This window comes from Eretmochelys imbricata, chromosome 1, assembly GCF_965152235.1.
Source record: "Eretmochelys imbricata isolate rEreImb1 chromosome 1, rEreImb1.hap1, whole genome shotgun sequence".
Classification (NCBI taxonomy): Eukaryota; Metazoa; Chordata; order Testudines; family Cheloniidae; genus Eretmochelys; species Eretmochelys imbricata.
This window is the reverse complement of record NC_135572.1, coordinates 148,836,683-148,855,380: the sequence shown is the minus strand read 5'-3', so window position 1 is coordinate 148,855,380 and position 18,698 is coordinate 148,836,683. Positions and strand designations below refer to the sequence as shown.

The window sequence follows — 18,698 nt, the reverse complement described above, 5'->3', positions numbered from 1 at the left end:
TGCTTAAAGAAATTTCATGTTAGTTTGCTAATCTGTTTAGTTGGCAAGGCATGTGGAGTAGGTAGTTTCTTCTTGGGGTCTGTCTACAATACAAATATAGAAATGTCAGGGGGGGAAATCCATTTCAGTGCGGTTATCCTGTCCTGGTTAATACATTGCTAAAAGGGGTAGTGTGGACAGGATCTAACCATATTACAACGGGGTCACATGGAAGTTTTTTATTTTATGTGAATTACTTTACCCATCCCTACTTGCCAGCACACATGCCTTTTTGTTATAAAATGATGTAGGTGCTCACCACTGGATCACAGCTGTCACGAAGAACAACAGTTATTCTAAGGCCTGATCTATACCTAAAATTTAGGTCAATCTAGGGACATTGTTCAGGGCTGTGAAAAATTTCTCACACTGTGTGATGTAATTAGGTTGACCTAACCCACGACTGTAGAGGCAGCTGGGTCAACATCAGAATTCTTCTGCTACTGCCTGTCAAGTGGGAGGATTTACTACAGTGATGGAAAATCCCCTTCTCTCTCTATAGCAAGTGTCTACACTAGAACACTACAGCAGTGTAGCTTCAGTTGAGCCACTGTAGCACTTGTAATGTAGACATACATACTCTACCACAGGGGTAGTCAATAGCCAGACCACAGGCCAAATCCGGATCCCCAGGCACTTTTGAACGGATCCCAAAATCTTTTTATTTACTTATTATCACTGTTATTTTTTATTATTGTCTCTGGCATCTGGACCTTGATTGTACCTCGACCAAGAAATATGGAGCTTGCCAAAAAATAATTGACACTCCCTGGCCTACCCCATGTACAGAATGTATAAATAACAATGAAAAACAGAGGTCTCCAGTAGAGCGGTAAGAATGGGTCAAATGAATGAACTGTGAAGAGTCAGCATTAGTATTGTTTCAGAGAGGTGACAAGCAGGCTTTCGGTTTGTTTCACTATTTGAAAGGGTAATGCTGCTCTCCTTTTAGCAATTCTGTGACCGCTGCTGTGCTCTATATTGAAAAACGCACAGTGCAGTCCAGATTCTTTTCTCAAATTCACAACGGATAAAACTTAAATCACACTTCTAATTTTGGGAGGAAAGTGGGATATTTATCCTTTATTCTTGCCAACAGTAAGATGCATACCTAAACATTTCCAGTTTCCTACATCAAAAGGTTAAAACACATCAGGAATGATAAAAGAAAGTGAGAAGAAGATTAGAGTAGATTATAGAAGAGAAGGCGAAATGCATGTTCTGCTGTGCTCATCAATGCATCTTCTACATAACAACAAATGAGTGGGTGACCTCATCCTCCCTTTCTTATCTCTCTTCTTACTGTCTCCAGGCGTTTTTACATGTTGCTCAAGTTAAACTATGTAGCAATCTACAGCAAGTTCTTTTTAATGAATAGTAATGGCAGTAAGTAGTCTTGAGTTATTGTATTTAAAAAACATATACAATTATAAAATGACCTGTGGTTTCCTGTTGTGATAGGTGGATTTTTAAAAATCCTTTGATTTTTTTTATTGTCACTTCAGGTTTCAGGGGTGACTCACTTTTCCACAAGCTGACAATGTGGATCAGTTTAGTTCTAGAGGCTTTATATTTCCCCTTACCCACATTTTTTTTAACTTTTGTTCTTCTTGGTATTACCCAGCCCTCTCCTGAAAAGAGTCTCTGTGCTCTTGTGCTGTTGTGCTCTGTGCAAAAACTGCACCGTGAGCCATGTCCAAAAGATGCCATGGTAATAAACAAGGAATAAGAACATCGGTAGCTAGACGAGATCCTGTGGTAACCTTCAGGGGTTTGTAGGGGGGCTCTGTGTTGCGTTTTTAGGTTTTGTCAGACCAACACAGAATAATGTGACAGCAGCTCCACAGGATGCTGAAGGGGACGTGTAAATCTGCTCCCCATTCATTCAGGTCTCTATGGAGCCTGCCCCTTCCCTTCTCCCATGGAAACTACTGTAACATTCACAAAACTATTTTGAACAAAAGGTGAGGGATAGGAATTTTAATAAATTGTTTTTGTAAAAAGGACCCAGGCCTGTGGGTATACAGTAGAAAATGGATATATTTGTGACATGGAGGGGAACGCGTCTGAGGAAGATATTTGGCTGACCAAAGCAAGGTGTGACACTCAGCTGCATTTGTATGTGTGTGTGTGTTTGGATATAATATGATAGCTTTGGAACACTGCATACAACCAATTCCAAAATTCCTGGGAATATTTAGCCATCAGTGGGCAGAACCCTGTTGAATCTGATACAAATCAAAACACTGAAAGAGCCTGATTCACAGGAAAATCAGGGCCCCCAGACTGCCCAGTGCTGCAGGCAGAGGAATCTTTCTGGTTCCACCTACTGCTGCCTTCTCACATCAGAGGCAGGACCTTAACTTGGTGCCTGGAGAGACTGTAACCTCAACTCTAATAGTAAGAGAGCCTTAGGAGGGTTTGTAGTGTGGGAACTGGGGATCCAGGGAGGAGGGAAAGGGAGGACAGAGTGCGTGGGAGGGGCAAGAATGGGGGTGAGGGCAAAGTAGCAAGGACCTTAGGGATGGGGCAATGGTGGGGGAAGTAGAGACCCAGATGGGGGTGAGGGAGAGGAAGCAGGTCCCCAGAGAGGACGCGGGAGGGAGTGGGGGGGAAGGGGAGTGGATTTGCCAATGGGGAGGGGAAAGCAGGGTCTCTCAGGGACCCAGAAGGGGTGGGGGGCAAAGCAGGGACCTGTAAGGGAATGGGTGGAGGAGGATAATTGTGGTGCTGAGGGCAGCAAGGGCTCAGAAAGGGGGAAATGGGTGGACAGGCACGGAAGCAGGGAATTGGAGTAAGGGAAGTAGAGATGGGGGGGGGGTTGAAAATGAGGCACCTGGGGACAGGAGATGGAGGGAACACAGAGACCCTGGAATAGGGGGCCCCACATTGGGGTGGAGTCAGTGGTATAAAGGAGAGGGTTATGAAAGACCCAGCTCCAGGCATGAGGAAGTGGGTGGAAGATTGCCTGGAGTCCCTGAAATAGACAGGGGTGAGAGGGTAGCACATACAACTTGTGGGTGGAATGACACTGCTGCACACTCCTTTCTCTCCTCCCTCCACCTTCTCCTTCTGGGATTTTCTTGAAGGGAAATAATTTAATATAGAAAAATAAATCAGGGGATGTGTGCTTTATGCACTGCTGTGTCCAAACATTGTCTGATGTTAGGTCTTTCTTCTTATGTTTCTTTTAAGGACTAAGAATTGTACTTCGGGGTTTATTTATTCTTCGTATTTATATATTTGTTTTAGTTACTTGTGCTGATCATAACCTAGTAATAACTTTCAGACACATCAGAAAGTCAGCAACAAATGTGTACTTCAGAATTCACTCTCCCAACCCGCTTAGGTTAGGTGCTCTGGCAACAGCCTTGTCTGTCATGCACAGCAGCATGAAAATGTGATGTTTACTGTACCAGGAGATAATGGGGGAAATCTCCACCGGTTTTTGTTTGAAGTATAAGTCCTTGAGAATGGTGGGGGAGGGCAGTCTTGTTCTGTCAACATGCAAGTGTTCTCAGAACTGCTGTTTATAACAGCCTGTGCAAATGGTAATAAAATACTTACCATTCCCACAAGCACATTCTTTGTCCTAAAGAATGAGTTTTTTACTTTAGGCTGCTGCTTTCGTTTTATTTTTCTTCCCACCAGCTTGGAGGCTTGGTTGTGGGTTTTTTTTTTTTTCCCCATCCTTTCTGAATAACAAAAGGAGGTGCTAATACTAACTGTGAAGAGCAAGGATGTTATGTAGAATATAATATATCCTCCCCAAACTAGAAAAATGTAATTATATTTTGAGGTGTTTTAAAGGCAAAAATCTTAACTGAGGTCAAAAAAACTTGATGAAAATGCTTGAGTCACAGTACATAAGGATTATCTGTAAGGGCCATGAAAAGTTGTGTGCATTTTCTCAGCATTGTATTGTGGTGGTGTGAGGGTACTATATTTCTCTTCTTTAGTAAACATGATAGATAAATGCTCTTGGGAGATAAGGCAGTGTTACAAGCTAAGAAAATTATGTTTGTCGTGTTCCCTTGGCAGGTGTGGTAAGCTTGGATGATCTTGCATTTAAAGGTACTTTACCTCTAGTTTTTGTTGAGCAAAAATTTAGTGTTTTCCATGTTGGGTTCATTTCTAAGGTAAAACTGAAAATATGCTATACAGAGCATGTCAGCCATAACAGTGCTGCTTTGAGGCCTGGCTTATCTTGTTTACTGGCCAAGGAAACCACAGCAGTATTTTTCTAGTGAATCATGCTGGAAAATTGCTAACATACTTTCCTTGGCCAGTATAGACAGGCCTAAGTGATAAAAATAAAAATTATACCATTATCATTTAGGTGTTACACACACCTTTCTTCCATGGGTTACTATGATGTTGAAACTAAGAAATGGGAGCAAAAGAAGAGCCGCAGGCCAGCAGGTTAGTTCAACTCAGTGTACGAAAATGTAGCTGCTGTTCCCCCAATACCCTTGTGAAGTGTGAAGGGTGTTTGTTTCCTTATGCTGTAAACTTATTTAAGGATTTTTTTCCCCACTGAAATTGGATGTAGGGCAGGAGTTTTTATAGAGTTTTATGTTATCCACATGAAACAAGTAGGGGAGGACATACAACTAGATTATATCTAACATCAGATATACTATTCTATTCATACACATATAAAGAAAATAATTAACTTTCTACAGTCTACATTTGTTATGGATATATGTATAATGTATCGGTGAAAAAGAAAGACTGAGATATTTTTACAACTGTTTTAACTGTGTGCCCACTTCTGAAGTATGTACTCTGACAAACCGAAGCTGGAATAAAGATTTATAAGCTCTTTGGGGTTTGGGCCATGTATTCCTCTGTGTCCGTGCCCTGCTCCTGATTGGGACCATAGACCACAATTGCAGTACAAAAAAGGAATAATAATAATTATGTCCAGGATGAATAACTGAAATATGATAAATATACAAACACCAGTAAAATCATTGTATCATCAATAGGTGCATCCTCTTTGTGCAGCTGGCCTATAGAGAACTAACAAATCGCTCTGCAAGCTGCTGTGCTATAAATGTCATAAAACTGCGCTCCCTCTGGTGTTCTTTTCGTAGAAAGTTGTGGGCCTGTTTGTATGGAACCAAAAACTTAATGAGTGGCTTTCAGAAGCAAACCTGAGCAGATCTAAAAGCAATCTTGTGTATGGAGGTTTGTTAAAATGGTAAGAGCAAGGCTGAGGAAAAGAAGAAGGATCTTGTTTTTTCAGTGATAATGAATGGAATGTTTGAGCCTTACCAGTAACGTCATCAGTTAGAATAATTTATTTCATTTATATCTGATGTGTCACTAACACCATGACTGGACTGGTTTATTATAATGCAAGAGATCAAAGTCATCATCTTAGACACTCCCGGGGTTAAGAATGGCATAAGCAGTCTGTGTGGCAGAGCCTAGCTCATGTCATGTCATTGTGATTGCCTTCTTATGTTTGACCGGGAAATAGCGCTTGCCTTGGAAACTATGGAGTATTGACGCTTCTTGTCATCTTTATTTATCCCTTTTTAACACATCCAGGTGTGAGGAGGAAAGCTGGCTGCATAGGAAGGTATAAATGTAGTATTAAGCCATTGAGACCAGGAAAAAGGAATGATAATCTTAGCCAAAGAAAGCAGGATTGGATGTTGGAAGACATAGGTTCTATTCCTGGCTTTGTCACACACTTATTTTGTGTTTGTCACATTGGGCAAATCATGTAAATTTCATATCTGTTTCCTCATCTGAAAAATGGAGATAATATTTATCTACTGTCACAGGTTGCTATGAATGAAGCTTAATATAAGATCCTGGATGGAAGACACTATTAAGTGAATATTATTATTTTTAGAACTTATTTCCCAAATCGCAGCGTTATAGTAGGTAATATGTATGTGACTGAAAATATGTCTGATTCTGCCAGACAGCATGATACTAATTTGTACATTGAGAAATAAGGCAGTATTGTACAACACAGACATACATTTGATCTGTCCTCAAATTGATACAGTATACATTTTAGAAAGCCAGAATGAGCAAAAGGGGAGGACGAGCTTAAATCTGGAGGGAGGGCGGTGGCAGAAATATTCAGCTCCCGATCATTGCATAAAGATGCAAAAAATTACCCTGCTCCCCCTCCTTTCAATTGTTTTTTGGCAAACAAATGCAGAAAAACAGATGTCTGAAGTATAATGAATTTGAATATCCCTCCATAACAAATTGTTATTTGTAAACTGGGAAAGGCTTTATGAATTTTGCTTTATGATTCACTCTGTTGTTACCATAAAAATTGGGAGTTCCATAGAAATGTGTTGAAGAAAAGAATCATTAATATTCCTTACAGCCTGCTCTTGTTACTTCTGATATGTTCTGTCTGAATGCAGACTTTTTCCCTTATGTAAAATCTTCAGCTGCTGCCTTTACTGGATTTAGAGGTTATTAAAGAAAATGTAATAGCAGCTCAGGGAACAGTCAAGAACTGTCTGTCCTATACTGTCTGACCCTGACCAGCTTTTCTCCATGTGGCTTTAAATCTTCATGTAATGTAATTCATAACCAGTTTTGAAACATTTTAATGCAGCTAATCTCCCAAAGCACAGGTTTTGTATGAGCTGTATACCAAATAGGTGGGTAGTCCGCTTTTAGGACCATTAGCAATCAACAGTGACTGCAGATTTAAAATGGATTTTTGAATGTTACAGGAGGTGTTTCTTTAGAGCAACTTTTTTCCTGCAAACTTAAAGCAACTACAAAAGGATGGGCTAATGCTTTGGGTTGCTCATTTTTATTCTGTCTGCAACACACACTGCAGCATTTCAATACAGAATTCATCTTTTTGTACTAGAAATAGCATTTTAAACAGATACTCCAGCAATACTTTGGAACACAGAGAATGTCTGGGATGAGCGTAGAGAGTATTGTCTAGTAGTTAGAGCATAAGTGGGAGTGATGACTCAGCAGTTCAGTTCTTGACCGACACTGACTCATTGAGTGACCTCAGGAGTAAGTCACTTGACCTCTCTGTGCTCCAATTACTCTGTCTTAAAATGGGGACACGGTAATAATGGTTTGTGCCCCACCTCACAGGGATGTCGAATTAATTGATGTTTGTAAAGTGCTTTGAGATTCTTCAGTGAAAGACAATGGGCATCATTCTGAACATAGTCAGCAAATTATTGAATTAAAGATGTGATTGTTACTGTGGTGGTTATACTTTTTCTATTGTGATGTCTTTTGTGTTCTCTTTGCTCCAATGAGTGTTTCCTTTTAAAAATACTATAGCTAAGAAAAATGAAGGTCAGACAAAGTGGGTTTAATGCACAATCCATTGGATGTATTGCAGTGCATCAAACAAGATTATTCTAATTTCATACAAGAGATGTATAAAAAAATGAAACCTCTATTGTTTTCTAATATTATTACAATATTGGAAACCCATTTAGACTGGGTTTTACAAAGCAGCCAGTGGAACCCTTACATTTTCTGACCATTTCCCAAATTAGCATAAAAATCCCAAGAAAAAAACAAACAAAGCCTTTATTCTAATTAATCCAACTGATGCAGTGTTTTAAGTCAAAGTTAAAGGAATGCATTATTCAGAGGATATTTTTGGGAAGAGTAAGGAGGATGTCACTCTGGGCACCTTTTGACTTCTTATTCCATCTCCAATTATTGACAGTTAATTAGGTGACCAAAGTTGTAAACAGTGTTAAAAAAACAAAGCAACTTGAGTTGTTTTTCCCCCTCCTCCTCTCTCTGCATCCCTGTATTTTTAACTAATTTAGAGGTTTTTCCCACCAAAATTTGTGTCACTGTTCCCTCTGTTAGCTGATCAGACTGGGGTGCTACTAAATTGAGAAGCATCAGGTGATATTGTAAAGATACTCTGAATCTTGAACAAAAGAGAGAAGCACTAGCACTGAAAGTTAATATTTATTATTGTTTAAATAAATTTATTTAATTATGTAGTGTCTGTTTGGTGCCACAAAATGAAGACAATGCTTGCTCTGTGGGCCTTTAAAATATAAAAGGCAGACACAACAGAGACGACAGGGATGTACTGGAAATCCCGAGTAGACAATAACTAGGGTTTGGAAATTTTTTAAAATTATAATTATTAGCTACTCACTCATTTCATTGGGAAGGATTTGAATGAATATCCAAACTACTGGGGATAACATCCACTATATAAGGGACACCATAGCGGGGGCGGGAGGAAACGCACAGAAACAGGATTGCTTGAAGGTGATTATTGGGACATCCAAGTTGGTATTCTTGGCAGAGTGGAGGAGATGAGACAACTAAACTCCCAATATGTAGTCCAAGTCAAAGTTGTGTAGGCCTTTAAGATAAGTACAAGAAATTTAAATATGATGTAGTGGGAAAGGGAAGTTTACAGAGGAATTCAAAGAGGTTGGGGAGTTACATTGTCAGTGTCAGATTCAAAAAGTCATTTTAATGGTTTACCTTTGGATGCATCAGGAAGGAAAAGCAATATGAGAATCAGGGAGGCTGAAGAGAAGAGTGGGTTGAAGTAATCAAGGCATGAGATATCCAAGGCCTGGGCTGGCTTTAGCTGTGGGATCTTAGAACACAGGTAATCAATTATTTTTTGTCAAGGTCCAAATTTCTTGGTCAAGGTATAGTCAAGGTCCAAACTCCAAAGAAGAAAATACAGAAATAACAACAATGATAATAAAGAAATAAAAAGATTTTGCGGTCCATTCAAAAGTGTCCGGTGGTCCGCATTTGGCCCCTGGTCCACCTTTTGACTACCCCTGTCTTTAAAAAATGGGGCTGAACATTCAAAATGCTGTTGATGAAGAAATCACAAAATGTGAGTATGTGCTGGACATACAGGAAACTTGAGAAGGGGCAGTCAAAGATGATTCTCATGTTGCAAGCCTGTGAGACAAAGAAGATGGTAATTTTGTCGATAGCTATTAAGAATGGGGAAAGCAGACAAGGGAAGGAGAAAAAAATAAAAAAATAAATTCCTAATGGTGAAAAAATAAGAAACTCAGATTTAACTGTGGTAAACTGAAATTGTTGGCGAAATATCCAAGCAATGTCAGAAAGACAAACTAGATTGCAGGTCTCCATGCAGGAAGACGGGGAAAGAGTGCAGAATTAGATGTATGAGTAATCACTGTAAGAGATGGTAGTTAGAATCATGTAAGCAGATAAGATGTGAAAGGAAGAGAGACATCCAAGGGACCTATGAGACTTCTGCAAAAGAGGAATGGGGGAAAAAAGAATGAAGAAATATTGGAAAGATATGAAAAGAACCAGGAGAGGATAGTGTCATGAAATAGATGTTCTGTGTTGTCATAGGCCCTGATCTAGTTACCTAGTTAAGTACTCGATTTGATGGGACTACTTTTGCTTAACGTTAAGCACATATTTTAATGCTTTGCTGGACTAGGACCTGAAGTGGCAGAGAGGTCAAGAAAGATATGAATGGGATTATGGACTCCAAGATTTGTCTAGCAATGGGGTCAAGTGAATAGGTGGAGGTGTTTGGATATAGAGAAGTGATCTCCGAATTTGTGTCAGGAGTTGAGAGAGAATATAGGGAATTTGAGGAAATCAGATGCTGGGAAGCGAAGAAAGTGTTCATGGTGGAGAAAAGGGACTTAGAGAGGTACTGAAAGGTAGTGATTAAGCTATAGGGTTTTTAATCTAGGACTCAGTGAGAGAGAAGAAGAGTTGTTTAGCCAAGAAGATGGCAGTACTGAAGGAGAAGTGGACAGATCTGGAGTGGAGGAAGATCATGTGGTCCTTGGATTTTCTCCAGTGGAGATCAGTGGCACAGGTCTAGGAATGGAGGAAGAGGATGTTGGGTATGAGCCAATGCTAGGGGTCGTTAGGAAGCATGATGTGATGGGAGAAAGGGACAAAAGAGGCACAGATGGAAGAATGAGTGGAGCTCAGACAATCCTCTATATATAGCCGGTAAAGGAGACGAGAAGAGTGATGAGAGCACAGAAATGTCAATGGGTTGGAGCTCATAAATGTGCCACAGAAAAGTTAGAGATGTTAAAGGGAATGAAGTGGAGTTCAGAATGAGGTAACACATTATTCAGGAAACTGAGCAGTGCCTCTTGAGAAGAAGATCCTGGAAGTGGCATTTAGGGTTGGTGCATGGGAGAGTTGACCAAGATTGAAGGCTCAGTGACGAGGTAAGGGGTGAGGAGGCAGGAAGCTGGTGGGTTGGACAGGAAGTCATCAGGACGCTGTTCTTTGCTAAGTCCTTGTGTTTATTCACCCTTTCTCACAGGCCAATAACAAGCCAGAAATTGAAGCAGCCCTGTTCTTGGATTGGATGAGGCTGGAACCACAGTCCATGGTATGGCTGCCAGTGTTGCACAGGGTGGCTGCTGCTGAAACTGCCAAACACCAAGCTAAGTGTAACATCTGTAAGGAGTGTCCCATTATTGGATTCAGGTACAAAATAATACCCCTTCTGCTACAATACTTAAAGCTGCTTAGCATGCTAAGATGTATATCTCTTACCCAGAAGAAAATGTTTCTGTTTTTATTCCTTTGATTTAGCAAATATAAAAAATAAACAAAAAAGCAAGTACTGCTATCCTACAGGGAGAACTATATCCATGAATTGAGCACAACAGTATTGAGTGGGGGGAGACAATTCAAATCAAATGCTTCTATTCCTGTCAGTCCTGCTCCTCCCCTACCAAAGGACTGGTGGATTGTCCTAGTAACTATAGAATTTACTTTATATTCCATCTATTCTGTAAACATGATTATGTTTTCTGGATTGGATCCTAATGAATTGCTTTCCATGATAATCTAAAAGCATGCAAATGAACAGAAAAAAAATTACAGAAGTACAAAAATCCAGGGCTATTTATATATTTTTTGGAGAAAGAGAGTTTAATTGGTGGTAGAAATACTGTTATATTATGATCGTTGCCTTGCCTTCGACAGAATCTACTCAGCCTATTTTCTGTAAACATCTCTTATTTAACAATAATCAGAAGTTCTTGATTCTGAAATGTTGCTGATGGATTTAAATATCTGGATGAACCCCGTGGTTACTATAGCAATGAATAAAACCACTGTGTTGTAAAATGGCTATGTATTGGTATGCCTGTTCAGAATCCACTTAACTGCTAAGTAAATGCTCGCTTTCAATTATGCTTAGACTTGTTTTATCACTTTGTTTCCTAATAGCTGCTTTGTATGGTTTGTGTGGTTTTTATTCATTATGGTCTTTTTTACCATTGATATTTATACTTCTGGGTATCGTGCTGTTTACAAAGAGCTTTTTATAATGCTATTTCTAAAGCCCAGATATTCAACAGAGGGCAGGCAGCATTCATATAAAGATGTCGTCATTTCTCTCTACATTTGAGGGTTTGAATGATGACTTTAGGTGGAGATGCAGTGGGAAGGTGTCTCACTTTCTTCTCACTTTTCCCCCTGGTAGCTGGAGGAAGTGCTTTTTTAAATATTAAAAAATCCCTGGTTTTTTATCATTGTATCAGTTCCCTTGCTATCTGAATTAATCTCCTCATGCCTTTACTCCCAATGCATATTTCAACTTGGAGATGGTAAACTTTATTGACTGAGGGGATGAGCTTGCGAGTAGGTTACTACATCTAGAAAGTTTTCTATACTTTCCTATTCCCAAATGCAATATAATAAAATGCCTATTTACTTAACTTTGTCTCCATAATTATTCAAACAAAGTCAAAGGGTGCTATTGTTGTGAGCAAGGGCTGTCAGGGGACTGGATAGCCTTCTGGTTAAGGCACTGGACTGGGAGTGAGCAGATCTTGGCTACATGTGTGCATCAAATCTAATCTATAGTATATCTCTCTAGTATATCTCAAGTATTTCCAGGGCATCTATTACTGTGGTATGTAAATTATGCTTAGATAGTGTGTGTGCGCCTCAGTTTTCACTTCTTCAAAATACACGTTGTGTTGGAAGGCATTGAGAGAGTTAATAACTGTGGGACTGACAGCATCTAGAAACAGTGCTGTTAACTCTCTCACTTGAAGTGATTGCTAATGAACCTCTTAAAACAACACAGACTTTGTGTTCCTGGCTCCTTCCCACACTGCAATATAACAGAAATAATAGGTGTTGAGGCTAAATGTATGTTTGTAAATGTGCATTGAGATCCTTTAATTTGAAGGCTCTTCATACGTGCAAGCTATAATAATAAAGAAACTAGACAGAACTCAAACATATTGCTATTTAATGTGCAGAATGCAACAGAGCTTCCTGGGGTTATTTGAGGGGCATTTTTAGTTGAATTTATTTGGTTAGGAGGTGTGATGACAGGAAGGGTAGGAGGGATAAAAATAACTGACATTAATTTCAGCTTATCAGAAATGTGCGGGTACATTTTGTATATTTTTTTTAAAGACATTGGTTCGGTTTTCCTTTGGCATATGTGCTTTCCCAGCATTATCCTGTAATTACTATAATTTTTGTGATTCTGTTTTTTTGCAAATGTATACATAATTTTATAATCACCTTGCTTCAAATTGTTTGCCATATAGGGCCAATAACAAACATTTTACTATGCTTACTGTACAGTGCATTGTGTACAGCCAAGGCTATCTTGGGGGGAAAGGAGCTATTAGCAAAGGAAACTACTTTACAAATTGAAACAAAATTCAATTATGATACGCTATGAAGCTCTAAAGGCAATTTTTTCCTCCCTCCATCAGGTACAGAAGCTTAAAGCACTTTAACTATGACATCTGCCAAAGCTGTTTCTTTTCTGGCCGAGTGGCAAAAGGCCATAAAATGCACTATCCAATGGTGGAATACTGCACACCGGTAGGTATCTGCCTCAGTGATGCTTAATGTTGATTATTATGTAGAAGTAATAAGCTTCAGTTGCTATGTGCAAGCTAACAGAGCATTTGTGCAGGACTTCTTTCGGTAATTAAGTCACCTTTTATACACCCCTGTCTTTACAGCCTAGCATTTTGAAATGCACAGTGAGGAATAGCAGTAATGGTTTGAAGTAACTGGGAGTTAAGGTTTACTGCCTTTCATTGTTTATACAACGCTATATCAAAATCATTCATTATATGCTAATTGATTCTGTGCTCAGTGTTAAATAATTGATTTTATATATTCTACGGTAAGACTAGGATTCTTGAAAAATCTATTTGTATCCTGGGGAGAGGGGGGAAATCAACTCACAGTATATCAATGAGGGCCCTCCCAAGGCAGCACCCCCATTCTTTTTTCCAGTGTACTATAAGCATGTAATAAGCTCTGTACTGAAAGAGCAGTCACTAATAGAATTAGTTTAATGTGATAGCTGTTTTGACAGATGGTGTCAAATGTTGGTTTGGTCATGACTGTCTCTTCAGATGCAAAATTATTCTCAGCATACTAGCGGTGGTGTTTTGTTGTAAGATGATATAGTGATATGTAAAGATCTAGGAGGTACTTAAGAATAGCAAACTGGATTTTCACATCTGGAGACCAAGAGCCATATTTTCCAGTGCAATGCCTGTGCTTTGTGCTTCACCATTCATGTTATCTGGCCCTAAACCCTCTTTAACTGGTCCAGGGAGGATTATTCATGTAAAGATGATTCTCCCATGGCATAGAGCAGACAAGGCAGCTCTTTACCTTCCCCTGTAAGAGGAAAATGTGGAAGAGGTAAGATCATCCTGTACCACACCACTTCTCAACTGTATTTTTGGCTCCATGGGTCCATTGTAGCTGTGTGTAAATCAGAGCGCTCTTATGTGGTGCAGAAGGATTGCCACTATACTGAGTTTTAAGCCGTGTTTGCAGACCCAGCAACCTGCATTTTGTGCAGTTTTGATGCATCTCACAATCTGGCTTCCAGTTTATAATGTGGCTTAGCACTGATCACAAGATCCTGTATTTTTGTCTACTAGTCAAATGTAATTGTTTAAAATAAAACCATCAAAATAATACATAGCCAACTAGGAAACTAAAAATGTTTGTATCTAATTTGTATGCAGACTAAGGGACATGTGGAAGGTACAGTAAGGGTTGTAAGCTTGTCTCAATGAATGGGGAGTTAAAAAACAAAACAACAACAAAAAACAAGAAGAAAATATATACCCTAAGATGTTATGATGTGTCAAGAATAAAGTTTCTGTCCATTTTTATGATATATTTTCATTGCAGCATTATTTGTTTTGGACTTCAACCATTATTTTATTTATGACATGCATAATACCTTCTAAAACATTCAGTTCACTGTGTATTGGAGGATATGGCACTGCCTGGAGTGAATCTCTGCAAGTACAATACATTTGCTTCTGACAGCTTTTCACCAAAACTCTCCATATGCTTTATCCTTTCCTGCCCTTTCTTCATTGACTGAGATTACTGGAAATGATGATGTGTTGAACTGTTGCTCATTTCAGAGGGAAAGTCTAGAACAGCTCAGACAAATCTGAAATGATTATTCTACTGTAAGCATTGCTAGAAAAACTGTAATCTTCAGATTCATAGAGCACATTTGTGCATTCCTCACAACTGTAGTTATAGGTTATTGTTTCTTCTTGCCACCTTTATTGTCCTAGCAAATGAAGCAAAGACTTCATGAAAAATGTATACTGTACACAGAGTAACACCTCTGCTACCACCATTTTTACCTGAATGATGCGTTTTGGCAACAGAGCTCTAACTAATGGGAATTTCTGTCCCTCAACTGATTTGAAGGTAAATGAAACAATAAGAATAAGAGTCTCCCACTCACAATGTCACTCCTTTGAGTCTATTATAGGACCCGGTACACTTTTCCATAGAAATATAAGAAATTCACATTAATAACAGGCAAAATAATGAAAAACAGAAAACCGAGAGTGCATGCAGATTGCTGAGCTCAGTCTTAAGAACCCATTTCACAGATAGTAAAAATCTTCTTTATTTCTGAGCTCCAGCAATCCATACTAATTAGTTGTGCATAGCTGAACCAGCAGTGAGCTGACTTAGGAGAGGATTAAACTGGAAAAAATGTGAGCAGGTAGTGCCAAAAGTCTCTGAGCTGTTTTTTTAACTGAAAAATAACCCTCTAAGTACTGTATCACTGAGTCCTCAGTGTCTAGAATGTAATGATTTGAAAATGAACAAGAAGAGTTACAGTGGCCCCCTCTACAAGATTTTAAGCACCAAAGTATTTGCTGTCTCAGCCCAAGAGAAAGCCGTCACCCTTATAGACAATTTAACTGTCAGTCGGCCAAGACTGCCTTCTTTGTTGTAAGCTTCCAAAATACCTGAATGTGTCCAACTAACAGTGGAGTGTGTGGTGGATTTTCCACATATCAAACAAGAAACTTGAGAATCTGTGATTTTTAGTCCTATTCAAGAAGAACTTGAGAATTCCTACCAGGTCCAAACAACGCAACAGCTTCTCCTCTCCTCAAGAGGGTTGAGTCAGAATAAAGGCAAGGCAATTCCTTGATTTTTTTTTTTTTTTTTTAGTGTAGAACTAAACTAAGAATATCTGTTGCCTGAGGATTTCTGTACCAGCTACAGAAATTGGCAAAGTGATGGTTTGGCTTCCACTCACCAACAAAGATACTTTTGTTGAAAAAAAACTGGAGGTTGAGATACTATTCAACTACTTTCCTAGTCTGCCAGGCAGGAATCACATCGAGTTTTTCCACAGGATGGACTGACCTCAAAAGAAAGGGAGAATTCTTTTCCACCCCATGCAGAAGAGCAGCTTCAGTAGAGAAGTGCTTTTGTTAGTCTTAATGAGGGCATTTTCAACCCAGTTTCAAAGGACAGGGACAGGCAAAAACCAGCAGCATTGTGACAGTTTAAAGGCTAGAACCTAGCAACTCATTCCTCTCTAAATAGGAGGCATATTTCTTATTATACAACTAAAAGCAAACTAACTTTACCTCATTTCTTTCTGCCAAATTAGATATACCAGGGAAGGACCATCCTTATGTGAGTCAGGAAAGAAATTAATTTATTGTAGGATTGCAGTATTGCAGAACCTAGTTCCTCCGTGAGGTGTAAGAACTTGGGTACAGATTTTAAAAAGTAACTCAAGTCCTCCATTAAAATTCATCAGAGAAGGGTCATCTGATACTTTATCAGACTTACGAGAAGAGAAGGTCCCTAGTTCCTCCCTTTTAAGTCTCTCTGGTAGACTTGTTTTGATTTCTTTTGGGCTTGGCTTAATTTGCTGTTGTTTCTTTTGTACTTTTAGGTGGCTTAGATGGGAGAGAAGGACCTAAGTTCAGGCAAAGGGTTAGAGCAGTTTGAGTAGGCTATGCTTGGGCCCAAAGTTGTTCTAAATGCCTACTAACTCTGAGTTGAACAAGCAAAAGGAGAAACAGCCCATCCCAGAGTTTTCCGCAACTCTAACCTTTTTATGTAAAGAAAAATAAAACAGTGAGGGCAGAGAAGGCTGAATAGGGAAAACTCTTTTGGGAAGATTGTGACAACTTTCATAGACTCTGCAGTCACTGAAATAGTAAACAAAAGGTGCTCATTGAGAGTGTGAAGACTCAGAATGCTGGCTTATCAGGAAGTCATTACCAGGTCTCACACTTGCTGCATATCCTATTTTTTCAGCTAAATTTTAATATTTGAGCCGTGCCCAGTCAAAGCCTTTGCCTGCTCGGTATCAAGGCAAAACAGAAACTCTGGGATTTCATCTTCTGATTGATTGTCTGCCTCAGATCCCTTGAGAAGAGGGACAAGCCTATTATCACAGAACACGGGAGTTCAAAGACTAGAACTTGGTTGGTTTTATATATTTGGCAAATAGTAACATACCTCACGTTGTTTGGGAAATACTTTATATCTACAATGATAAGTGTATGCAGTTTTTGATGTTCCAAAGGTCAAATCATTAGGTGCCTCTGTGCTGTGTTCTCATGTACTATGTCAAATGATCTAGCAGAAGAAAAGATGATCAGCGACAATAATAATTAGAGGGTGATTTCATTGTGATGTTGCTTTCAGACAACTTCAGGAGAAGATGTCCGCGACTTTGCCAAGGTACTGAAAAACAAATTCCGAACAAAACGGTATTTTGCAAAGCACCCAAGAATGGGCTATCTGCCTGTGCAAACTGTCTTGGAGGGAGACAACATGGAAACGTGAGTAGCTAGCGCTAAAGCAAATAAGTAGTATATCATTTGATATGCTCCTCGAGCTCCCAGCTGGCACCAACTCCCTTCACTTCCTTAATGAGTAAAGCCTCTTTTTATTTCTTTCATTTTTGTTTACTATGGCTGAAAGGAAAACACAAGCTGACATTTCAATTGCCATTTCTTTCAACTTTTTTCACCTATCCTTACAATACTTTAAACTTCAATTAGCAAAAGAAAAATACCTCCTACTGCATTGATTTTCTTGTAAGGCCTTAAAATGGATAAGGTAATTTGGAAACTAGCAATCTTAGCATTACATTTTGACTTTCTTCCAAAAGGCGCTATCTCTTTAGTGAGGTCTTCTGTTTATTTTTTAATTTGATTGCCACAGCCTAGCTTTCTCTTTTCTCTACCCATGGATGTGGTCACACAAAATGACTTAAACTCATTGTATTTAAAAACAAGCAACCAAAAAAAACTAGCGATGCTGCTAATGGATCAATGAGTGGCCTTACCTTCTTTTAACTTTACCACAAGTTTATGATAATTAGCTGTTTAATGGCAGTTGCACAACAGCTTGTTATCTCTCTTTTTCTTTTAATTAATATTTTGATTTTATTTCCCAGCTTTTGGTTAGATGCTTTTCATGGTCATTCACGTTGGTCTGTTGGATTTTCTGTTTTTCAGTTGTTGTGTTTTTTTTAATCTTTCTGTAATTATTTTGCTGCTGAGTTTTTCTGCCTCCCTCTCTTCACCTCCTCATTTTTTGTCTTGCAGTCCTGTTACTCTGATCAACTTCTGGCCAGTAGATTCTGCGTGAGTACTTTTGCTGAAGTGTGCTGCTGCAGCTGCGTTCCCTCACTTCTTTGTTTTGTTTTTGTTTAGTTTTTACATATGTTCATTTCCTTCTTTGTTTTTTTTTTTCTTGATAGCCTTTCTGAGAGAATAATTTTTATTCCAGATCGGTAGAATGGGATAACACCAGGGTTTCCCAGGCATCGTGAAATGTATACCGTATACTCTCTCCGGAGGGTGTATTCTCATCTGATTAATAGGGATTTTGGTGCACAGTCCTACTAATGCTTCTGAGAGTGTGTCATTTCTGAATAAGAGCAGACTCCTTGATTGTAAACTAAATGTATTTCAGATGATATACACTGAAAGTTACGGTTTTTCAAAAATTTCAGAGATGACAGTGGTCTTGCAGTTAAGACCATCATTTAAAGTTTTACTTACAGTCTCATGCACACATACACAACCCCTCCCCACGCCATCCCCATGATAATCAACAATTCATTGGATATTTTATTACAGTCTCTTTTGTTTTAGAAGGTATTCTGAGGAGACCTTGAGATAGGGCGTTGGGTCTTAGAGTTCTAAAAATACTGTGGAAAGTTTTATATGCTTTTCAGAAACAAAACCAATAAGATTTCTCAGCTGTAAACTGATTTTTCATACATGCACCATCTCTGCACATGTTTCATCTTATCGTAGTAGTAGGAGCATCAGATGAACGACAGATTTATAATTGTCACTCTGGCGTTTGCT

At 39.0% G+C, this 18,698-nt stretch overlaps 1 protein-coding gene across 5 annotated transcripts in view; it reads left to right on the top strand.

The window, feature by feature from the left end:
• Positions 1–18,698, top strand: part of DMD (dystrophin) — a 1,498,644-nt gene that overhangs the window by 1,443,195 nt on the left and 36,751 nt on the right. For 3 of the 5 annotated variants that reach the window (XM_077807209.1, XM_077807208.1, XM_077807211.1), the window contains 3 exons: positions 10,337–10,503; positions 12,765–12,876; positions 17,020–17,156. In XM_077807209.1, the coding sequence (XP_077663335.1) occupies positions 10,337–10,503; positions 12,765–12,876; positions 17,020–17,156 (416 nt within the window). Of the gene's footprint in view, positions 1–10,336; positions 10,504–12,764; positions 12,877–17,019; positions 17,157–17,927; positions 17,967–18,698 lie in introns of all 5 variants that reach the window. The other 2 variants (XM_077807212.1, XM_077807210.1) reach the window with 1 other exon arrangement.